Consider the following 12,123-nt stretch of genomic DNA (forward strand, 5'->3'; position numbering starts at 1 on the left):
AGTCGAAACATTGTATTCATGACACACAAATTCATTTCTACACACATTTGTAACACTAGCAAACCATTACTGTTGGAACTCCCAACCTCATGCTTTCCTAGGACACCCCAAGACTCCCGATCTGCACCAACGCAAACATTAAAATCACCCAAAATCACAACTTTGTCATCATGGGGGATATTGCGTATAATCTCTGTAAGTGATAGATAGAAAGCAAGTTTATCATTTTCACCGAAAGCATATATATACATACATATATGCGTGTGTGTGTGTGTGTGTTATTAACTGAGTATTTGATGATTTTAGATTCGTGTGTGATGTAATGTCAATTACGAAAATATGTCGGATGTCTATTAATCTGTGAAAATGTTAGGAGTAGTGCTGTCCTGAATGAATCGGGCAGTAGATGATGGTCAAACGATTGACCGGATGAATGGAAACAGTAAACCATTGGTGTGGCCTGAGAACGAAAATCGAGCTACGAGGAGCTTTCTCTTGATTTAATCGATCTGCTAGAGATATCGTGATAAATCTCACTAAAATCACATCTTACTGGTTTAATTACCGCAAGATTACTTTATATAATGTAAAGCGACTAACCGTTTATGGGTGGAGTGTATATGAACATATGGTGTGATACAGATGTAACACGAAATGTATAGAACATTTTGTTTGATAAGATGAACCACATATATGATTCTAAATTATATTTTCAAGTAGAAAATATATCAATATATACTCTGGCACATAAAGTACTTCGATCAATCTATGCTTGTTGAAGGTTTTTCGTAGGTAACCTTTTTTTTTTTTGCAGTTAATACATTAAAGTACAGCTGACTGGATGTTCAAGTTGCCATAGGAACAATTGTACTGAAACACACTATTATCTCGAGAAACGTGCATAACAGCATTGAGAGCAACACGTACATCGCTAATAGTACCTGAACTACTCAGCAGTTATTCCGTTTATGCATTCATGAGAAATGAGGAGATTCATACACTCTAGAGAATGATATACATATGGACAAGCAAAACAGATGAATACATGCGTGATTATATTGGATCTGTAGTAAATATTAACTCGAAGAGTTCAGTTCCAATACTTATTTCAAAACCCTTTATCTGTTCATTCAAAACCTTTGATTGTACACCAACAACTGTTGTGTTTTGGTTTCCTACAATGCAATACGATGAAAGTTTCGAAGTACAGGTTTCTGAGATCACTAGTATTGCAATGAGAGGTAATATTATCTAGAAAACCCAAAGAGTGACAGGTAATACTAAGTAAGAGTGAAGAGTCTAATGTGGGTCTTGTATTAGCTTGCATATCATTTTCTTTTACCTATCTCCCTATTCTAATCCTACACATATCCCCCCTATCAATCCACAAATACTACCAGTACATTCTAAAATTTTCATTCACACCACAAAACACTTTTGAATGAGCAACACAGAATCCACGGCTACATATTTAGCTACTATTAGAACTTACATACCATGGCAGGAAACTTTTTTACCACTTTTATACACCACTTTACTCGAATAATGGAACTGCAACTACAATATCTTTATATATTTTATTTCTACTTTCATTCTCTTATTTCCCTCTTTATTCCCTATCTCCTCCTTTTCCATAATACTTCCTTATTTCGAAATATTTACCTCTATTTAACCATTTCACACCGTCTCTGATGAAGGGATATCCATAATATCCCAGGAACAGCTGTGAGACTACATCTATATCTTTTTCCTTATAAATATCCTGAAAACTTCAAACACCCTTGGCTTTATTATCTCATTTTGTCTAATATATATATATATATATATATATATATATATATATATAGAGAGAGAGAGAGAGAGAGAGAGAGAGAGAGAGAGAGAGAGAGAGAGAGAGAGGAGAGAGACAGATAGAGAGGGAGAGTGAGAAAGAAAAGACCAGAACATTTAAACCGAGACAGACATAGGTGTGCATAAATATATGTATAAATATTCGTATGTGTGTATATCATTATTAGCATGTTTGTTACTAGGCATGTATGTATGTTTTTAAACTTTTAACAAACTATACTGGTGGAACACATAAAAGCCTATGAAGAAACCAAAAGAACTCAAATCTCACACGAAATGTATCCTCTGTTGCTGTCATAATTGCTCTGTACCTTGCTACTGGCAGAATCCCTTATTAGACGCATGCCATCGGAAAAGCAGTGAACACTACATCAGTAAAATTTGAAACAAAAGACTTTAAAATTCACCAAATATTATACGAGATGATTATGAAAAATTATTAACCTGGGTGACTAAACCAACCGGACCAATAGCAACACTTAAAACTCATAATGTTCTATATATCAAACGCACAAAGCATTTCAACCGGGAATCTGTTGAGCTTCCTCCGTTTTCATGCAGATCACAATGGACGTATATATTGGTTATAGGCCAAATATACGTGATTGAATGTATATTTCCAAAATACAAATAGAGAATGATATATATATTCTTATCATAACGACTTGCACCGATGCAATCAATAGATGTTCTGTGACCTGCATAACTAACACTTTTCTTTTGAAGTATACACCAATGCTGTGTGTGCATGAATGCGCATGCTTTTGCGTGTGAGTGTGTTTCCGCATGTGTGTGTTTGTGTCTATTTTTGTATGTGTGAATAATATGATACCTATATCCGCTCTTATTTCTTTGTTTTCTGCCTCTTTGGTTTCATGTTATATTGCATAAATAAGTGCGTAAAATATAAGATATACATATATGCACACTTTGCACTGAGGCATACACACACACGCACACACAAAGACACACACATGCACACACATATAAATGTATTTAGTGCATATGTGCTTATATATATAGATATACATATGTATATATGTGTGTGCATATATATATACACACATACATACATATACATGTATATATATGTATGTATATATATATATATATATATATATATATATATATATATATATATATATATATATATATATATATACATATATATATATATATATATATATATATATATATATATATATATACATATATATATATATATATATATATATATATATATATATAAATATAAATATATATATATATATATATATATATATATATATATATATATATATATATATATACATACATATATATGTTTGTACATATGCGGATATATATATATATATATATATATATATATATATATATATATATATATATATCGTTAAATGCGCACATGCTCTCGGACACATATCTGTAGATAGAGAGATAGATAGATAGATAGATAGATAGATAGATAGATAGATAGATAGATAGATAGATGTAAAAATGGAGGTAGGGAGGCAGAGAGGAAGGGAGACATTAGTGCAAGTGAGAGAAAGGTAGATAGGCACAAGACAGACATCGGTATTTACTGACTGCTTGCAACCTTGTATACTTTGAAAATACGTGCATGCGTAAAAACAAACGAAAATTGACTATTGTATTAGTTTCATGTTGGATACGTAGTGTGGTATTTCAAACAAGAGAAAATATAATGTTTCGCTGTTTGTATTTCTACTAATATATAATTATTACAATATTAAAGGAAATCCGTAGCCTTGGCTATCTTCTGTGCGTATTTGTCTCGCAGCAATATAAGATCTGGATTATGCTTCAAAGTATTTTCTGTCTTCCATCTTCCCTTTGTTTTCCTCTTAATATTCCTAATTCATTTTTCTTGATTCTCTCTCACTTTCGCATCCATTCCATCATATGTACTGTATTCACTTTTCTTCATAAATATTCTTAAATATAGATAATGAAATAGTATTCTATGCTTTTCGATAATACTGTCTCCAGTTTGAAGTTTGATCGTTACTTTATTCTTTTTCTCTTTCAGGATGAGAGAAACCAAATACTTACAACAAACTGCTGGCTCAATCAGGTAAATATTCATTTACTTACATACACTCATAAACACTCATATACACATACACATATAACACTCATACACACATATACACATATACATATCCGTACCCACATGGACACACACCTGAACTCATGTGCAAGTATACGCATACACACAAGCATATAAGCATTCACATACTTACACATACGAATATATATATTTACATAAAGAAGCATGCGTTTGAAGCCAGAAGACCTTGTATCGTAGTTTAATTCCCTGACATAGTTCGGAAGACACAGCATGCCACAATACTTAGGTTTTTATTGTAAAGATGAATTACAAATAGCCATATACTGGTTGCTGTTACAGAAGAAGGGAATTGATAATTGGTATATTATTACACACATTCACATGCATATACATATATGCGTACATGGGTACATACAGTCATATGTATGGATATGTATATATATATATATATATATATGTGTGTGTGTGTGTGTGTGTGTGTGTGTGTGTGTGTGTGTGTGTGTCCATTGAATTTGGACGTCGCCGTGATAATGTTCGATTAACTTTTGATGTATGAATGGCCATTTAACTTGTGGTGTTACAAGTTGTGAACAAAGCGCTAATTGATTGCCATATCCATCTTTCTCTCTCTCGCCCTCTCCCTTCTCTTTCTCTCGCCCTCTCCCTTCTCTCTCTCTCTTCCCTCCCTTTCCCCTGTCTCCCCTCACTCTATTTCCTCTCTCTCACTCTCTCTGTCTCTCTACCTCTTCCTCTTGCACAGTATCGTTCCTGACCTCACTTAGCACTGCCTCCATTCTCACCTGTTACTTCCACCACATAACTACCAATCTTTTCAATCTCCACCCATAAATTTACACCTCATCTCTTCTTATTCCAACTTCTGAGAACTACCCGATACACTTAGATAAGAATCCCCACCAATGGTTTAACCACCTGGTAAACTAGTTACACCTCATGCAGTTCCATGATATTGTCTGCCTGATCATTGATTACATATAAAAATATATCGAAATACAGTAATTTCTCACTTTACGGAACCCGCTTTACAAGACTCCCGGGTTTACGAGTTGTTACTAGTTTTATTTCCTGTTTACGAGTTTTCGCTTTACAAACGTTCTCCAGGAATTAATTCGTATATCGAGGCATTACAGATTCTGAGTTTTGAACACATCATAAACCTAATGAAATATTGACTTTGTGCCTATAATATATTAAAGTTTCCTTGAATCATTTGTCTTTTAATCTATTATAACGGAGAATTAAAAAATGTTGTGGTATGGTTTTTAATATGATCTTTACCATCTTTGTAGTCCATATTCCTGCCAGTGGTCATTCTGAGTCATTTCTCTTCATTTTTCTTTTTGTTGTGTTAATTACCTTTGGCTATAAATGTTTTTTGTTGATGTTTGTATATATGTATTCTACCAGAGATATGTTAGCTCAACTATTAAGATGATGACAGATATTGGGACATCAATATTGAAAAGTTTCCTTATTGACATAAGATTTGAAAATTCTTGCTTCTTCAGATTGCTGACCGTTCACATACTTAGATGTTTTAACATGAACTTCTTCACACCTTTTTAAAGAAATAGCAATATATGAATAATGTATTTTGAATTGTTTAAATCCCTGGTCATACCACTAGCCATTCTGTATATATGAATATACATAAATACGTACATACATGCATTTACATACATACATAAATACATACATACATACATACACACATAGTTTCAATGTGGCTAGATTTTACTCTCTTTCCCATTCATGGATGCTAGAAGTCCTTCAACTTGCTAAAGTTCTAGTGGGAATAGTCAAAGCCATAGCTGACCTGACTTCATCGTGGGCCATCATCTTGAAATTAAACACAAAGTGTGAATATATTATCACCGATAGAATACAATATCGCAAAGGCATATTCCAGGGAGACAGCCTCTCTGTGATGTTTATACTTTCTGTAAACCCCTAGTCGTTCATGTTAAGGAAGTCTGAAGAGTATCTCACTGGTTCACAAGGAAACAGAAATACTAAAATTATACACTGTTTGTTTGTAGATGACTTAAAAATTTATGCAAAGAATATGCATGAGATGAAAAAAAATCCTTGACCTAGTTACAACTTTCTCAAAGGATGTAGGGTTGGAGTTTGGTCAGGATAAATGTTATGTGGTTGTGCAAAGGGGAAAAACTATAAGCCAGACTAGTAGCAACACCGTCAAGGATTTGACTGTTTCCCTGTATCTGACGAGGTATGTTGCAGGTATATATATCTTACAGTGACACCTGTAACAAAACACTTGTCACTAAAGAATATTACAGCCGAAAAAAGAAAATTTGAACCTCAGAACTCTCTGCATTCTAGAGAACTGTGGCCCAAAAACTGTTTGCAGTGCCAGTACTCATACCAACGTTTGGGCTGCTCGACTGGACGCTTTATGAGATCTGAGCCACCGATGTGAAAACCCGAAAAATACTAACATGCAAACATAATTTACAAATAAACAGTTATGTAGAACGCCTCAACCTAAAAAGTAAACAAGGCGGCAGAGGCTAAACATCGGTCCAAAATACCTTTAAACGTTGCATCATATCATTTTGTCAACATCTTTTAAACACCAAGCCTCGAAGTGCATCCCTTGACCAAGTTTGTATACATGAAGCGGATAACATTATATGACTTGGAAGGCAGCTCCTTAAGCAACACTCTTTGATTACCTAGAATACATGCACGACGCTACCGCAATATATCATCAGATGAAAGGATGGGTCTATATGAGCAGAAGACTATACATCGATATGTTAGTAGAAAACTCAGTGATGATAGTAGCATCGATCATCAAAGCAGTTTATCATGGACGAATAGTCGGATTATTTACCTCTCACTTTGAAGGGTATGTGTTTGCAATCCAGGAACAGGAAATATCAACTAAGTACAAAAGGGATAGAGATGCGGGAAAATCCGTAAAATGTGGCAACAGACTCTGTGGGGTTCACACTGAAGATAACATCCACATCATAAACAGTTATCAGAAAATGTCATCATGGTATTATCTACCGATGAGACATGACGGTGTAGCTAGGACACACTATAATGAAATCCGCCGGAAGGATAATCCCTGAAGACATGGAAATAAAATCAACAATATGGTAAAGGCCATAGCCACTCACAATGAAAAAGAATACTAATGGAATGTACCTTAATAAAATGTAAGCACAACAGACCTGATATAATGATTTGGGAAATTAGTTGTGGAAATTGGCTGCCCAGCGGATGAGTGAAAAAGATATCACCTATGCTGAACTATTGAGAAACCTACAGCTACTCTATCCAGATTATAAGTTCAGATTTATACCTGTAATTACTAGGGCCCTAGGATATGTAACACAGCCTAAATACCAATTTTGAGAAATTAGGCTGCTCAAAACCAGAAAATGAGAAAGGTAATTCGAAGGCTACAGATGCAATCCATCACTGGAAATTGTAAAAATTTGTAAAACTTTCCAGAAGTTTATCATTTAAATATATATGAGCATGTCTTGATATGTAACTCTATGCATGAGAATACATGCATAAAACATACAAATCTGCACATACATAAATGCATACATACATACATGCATGCATATAAGCATACATATATAAATACATATACACATATATACAAACAAAAATACTCTGTTGTTGATGTTGAAATTCCAATGAAAGGACATTGGATCTAGGTTAAAAACCGGTTCTTTCTCTATTGGCAAGAAATCTTGCAATAAACTGAATAATGACATACATATTATACATACATACATACATACATACATACATACATATATATATATATATATATATATATATATATATATATATATATATATATACACACACACATTCAAAAGAAAGTAAGAAAATGCAGACAGCATTTAATACAAATTTATTATCTGCAAAAATCAAACATGACCTCTTACAGCTGTTTCAGTTAAGCCTAACACATTAAAAACTAATTATTAAAATCATTATCTTAGGCAAATTCTCTTCAGAGGGGTACAAAGGACGAAATACTATTAAGTTTTTAAGTGTCATATTTTAGAATCATCACTGTAGACTGAGTATTATTTTATAATTAATATTGCTACATCCCCGGGATTATAGGTTGTTTTAGTGGGTAATGGATAATATGTGAATATAATTATGGTAATAATAGGAAAATGAACAGACTTTGAATACTAAATTACAGTGAAGAAGCATATCATATCAATGAGAAGATAAAAAATAAATACTTAGGTAAGTTGCTTATGGAGCTGAAAGAAACATATTTAAAATCATACAGACATATATTAACACCGGTCAAAAAGCATTCATCGTTTAATTCAGTGCATATACATACATACATATACATATGCATATACATATATATACGTGAAGTGCAAAAAATTAGGGTTAAATGAAAAGGGCTCCAGAATTCAGAGAGTAGAGACTAAAGTCTGAAGAGAAAATATTTATTCCTGCTCCAGATACACAGTGGAATGAGGGGTGGGCATCTGATAAAACTATATTCATTCTAAATTGCTCAAATAGGGTTATATATGTAAAGTAGAAAGAAAGCCAACCCGAACAAAATAATAATAATAATAATAACTGAAAAACTCAACCCCAAAACATTTTGTGGCAATTTGAGTTTTCGTGTATTGAGTCTTGAGTTGCAGTTTTTCGGGCGAGAAATGTGTTGAAGGTGCATTGCACCAGCATTCCAAATCTGTCTATTTTCCCCGTAAATCTAAAAACAACATCCTAACCCTGTCACCGTCTTGCTAGAGATTGAACTTATAGAAAAATCAACGAAATAAATCTCTTACTATTGGTTATTCTTTATATTACAATTAAATAATTATGAAAATGCAAAACATCTATTTTGTTTCTTTCTTCAATGAATATTTGCTTTTTACCAGGGTTCAACACCAAAAATCTGCTTTTGCACATCATGCATCACTTACAACATATATATTTCCTTAGTGTGTATTTAATAAGGTCTCACAGGAGCTCAACTACTGAAAAATCTGAAACACCAGTTTAAGAAAACAGTTTTCAAATTTGTAAGGTGAATTTCACTAGGACCCTACAACGTGTCAATTTTCCGTCACGTATACTTGCAATCCTCATATTACATTCCCTCCGTACTCTTAACAACCACAAACATACCTGCACAACTCCTATTAACAAAATCCACTTTATACACTAATACTTTTCAACAATATACACATTCAATTTTAGTGTCACACAGGCACTTACAAACACTTGCAACCATACTTCAGTTATAGTCCCAACAACTACAGTTACTGTCATATCTTTCAAGTAAGTATTGATTCATTTGTATATTATGTTGTCCCCGTTCGTTGACCAGTTACTTCGCTGAGACTAATCCAAGAGACGTTGTCTTGTCTCCTATGTGTGCAAAGCATTCTTTCGACTCCAGGTAATGTTCATTAATTTTGAAGGCAAACATGATCTACAGTTTCAATAAACGTCGAGTGGCAACTAGGAATGTGAAACAACTTTAGTTTTACTTCCTCTCCCCACACCATAGAGCACTGGACTACAAAATATCTGCACCCAGTACGTTCACAAGCCCTTTATTCTTCAAATCCCAAACGATACCCTTATCTGACAGTTCCTCCTTCACTGTCTTCAGTCAGATGTGGACAAATGTAACCCTTTAAAAAAATTCAATTTATTATGTGAAAACTAATTCATAGAATTCTGTCATTAGTATTTTCATCATCTATTAACACCTGCCTAACCTACCTTAATCAACATCAACTACATAAAATATCCCTCCTCCCGCCTCCTCCTCCTCTTCCTCCTTCTTTACATTTGTCGTCTTCGTGTCTACTCTTATTCTATAAAGTTTTCGGTCCTGTACTATGTTACCATTATGTTATTACCGTTTTGTATAAATGTACAGACACACACACACACACTCACACACATGCAAATATACGCCCGTACATCATATAAAAGTGCATTCACTTGTCTAGCTGAGATACGCCTAACAAATATGAGTGGGTGTGTGTGTGTATGTGTGCGTGTGGTGGGGAATATACTAGCATATATGTCTGCATTTGCCACTAGCTGTTCCTGAGGCCGTGTATATGTATAAACGTGTATGTGTCTATTAAAACTTCTGTATATATTTTGGAGTTTGCTTCGATGTCATGAATGAAGATAAGTGATATGCTTTCATTAAATCATTCGTTATATGATTTCAATTCCTTTCGTTATATGATTTACCATTCATTCCACTATTGCTGTTTTTTCGTCTTGTGAAACGGATATGACATCTACTCTACTGCATATGTCAAGACTTCATAGCAAATAGATATGATAGCATGCTGTTCTACACCCCAGGGCTAGAGGCTTTTAAGGAAAGCGTATCCTAGTAGCCTAGCAATTAAATTCGCCTCAAGTGTTTTTCAGTTTGACATTCTGATATCTTACGAATTGTTTGTGAGTGAGTCACCAAATTGTGATATGCAGTTCCACAATTCAAGCATTGGCAGATAAGAGAATTCGATTGCTCTTTCATTAATCATACATGCACATACGGACCTATACACAGAAATATATGAAGCTAAAAAAAGTTTGGAAATATCAATATGTAAAAGCAATACACACACTCACACATACACACACACGCACACACACATTCAACTGAAATGGTTTCATGCCCAATGTTCTAGATATGTATATGTGTGTGAGCATGTTTATGTATATATGCACAAACACGCACACCTTATATGTGCGCACAGACTCGCATAGAGGCAAATATATACACATGTAAGTGCACATATATGCTTAAGTGTTTGGATGTGTGTGTATGTACGTATAAATATTTTTCTTGTGCTCTCTCTCAATTCAATTGTGTGTTGTCATTTTCTTAGTATAAACTCATCCAAAATGCGTGACAACACGCATTCATACATATATATATTCCTACATACATGCATACATACACAGTGCACACAGCTACATACATACATATGTGTGTGTGTGTGTGTGTGTGTGTATATGTCTGTCTGTGTGTGTCTGTGTGTGTGCATTATAAATAATTAAACAAACAAACAAACATACATACATACATACATACATACACACATAAATGTATACATACATACATACATACATACATACATACATACATACATAGATACATGTATTTCCTTATCTATAAAGGCCATTGGAAAGTACCCTTAGGTGGGAATTCAGGAATAATCCTTCACGCTTCTATATTTGACACTGCCATGAGTATCAAGTACATTCTGTTAGTAAAAAGTAGTTATACTTTAAAATTCCTTTATCGTAATCAAGAAGTGTGTGTGTGTGTGTGTGTGTGTGTGTGTGTGTGTGTGTGTGTGTGTGTGTGTGAGTGTGCGTGTGTGATAGTGTGTGCGTTTGCATGTGTAAGACTACGTGTGTTTCGACATGTTTTTGCCTAAATATTCGTCCTATATTGCTCGCACTAGAAAGCTTATGGTAATTAAATCTGAATTATGAGCACTTCCTTTGGAACCTGTTTCCATATTTAACACAGCTATTGATGGATAAGAAATAGAACGACTAACATTGCCGTTTCATTATCCCATCATCTGTAGACAGCTTACCTTTTTTGTATAATGGTGTGTATTTAACCCATTAAGTCCCACCGTCCTATAAATAGGACACTAAATGAGAACATTAAATAAGCTATATCACATTGTCTCAGTGTCCTATTTATAGGACACCGAGTATTTCCATTTCTACTTGAAGTAATGGAGTTTTAATAATTATGTTTTCATTTTAACCTATTTTCAATCATCTGTAAAAATTTAAAAGTAATATTCAGAAATTTAAGTACTGTGGGACTTAGTAGGTTAAATCTACATTTGAAGAGATACGTGTTTAAAATACACATATTTTAATTGCATGCAAATAGTGAGACGAATGACAATGTCCGATCAACTCTTACATCTTTCAAGTGACACCATATCTTTAATTAGATGCGAACTACACTAAGCACTCTCACATACAATCATAAATCATATTCAGTGTCTCGTGAGAATTTGGACATATTGCATTCCTTCCGCTCTCACCGGCTTTATATTCTGTCTTATGTTGTTGTAGCTACCATACTGATGCATGCAAACTGGATT

At 33.9% G+C, this 12,123-nt stretch overlaps 1 protein-coding gene across 3 annotated transcripts in view; it reads left to right on the plus strand.

Moving 5' to 3' along the window:
* Positions 1-12,123, plus strand: part of LOC106881121 (neuronal acetylcholine receptor subunit alpha-10) — a 587,572-nt gene that overhangs the window by 472,095 nt on the left and 103,354 nt on the right. For all 3 annotated transcript variants that reach the window (XM_089357333.1, XM_089357344.1, XM_089357337.1), the window contains exon 5: positions 3,902-3,946. In XM_089357333.1, the coding sequence (XP_089213459.1) occupies positions 3,902-3,946 (45 nt within the window). The remainder of the gene's footprint in view (positions 1-3,901; positions 3,947-12,123) is intronic.

The sequence above is a fragment of the Octopus bimaculoides genome, chromosome 1 (assembly GCF_046866305.1).
Source record: "Octopus bimaculoides isolate indiv1 chromosome 1, ASM4686630v1, whole genome shotgun sequence".
NCBI classification, from domain to species: Eukaryota; Metazoa; Mollusca; class Cephalopoda; order Octopoda; family Octopodidae; genus Octopus; species Octopus bimaculoides.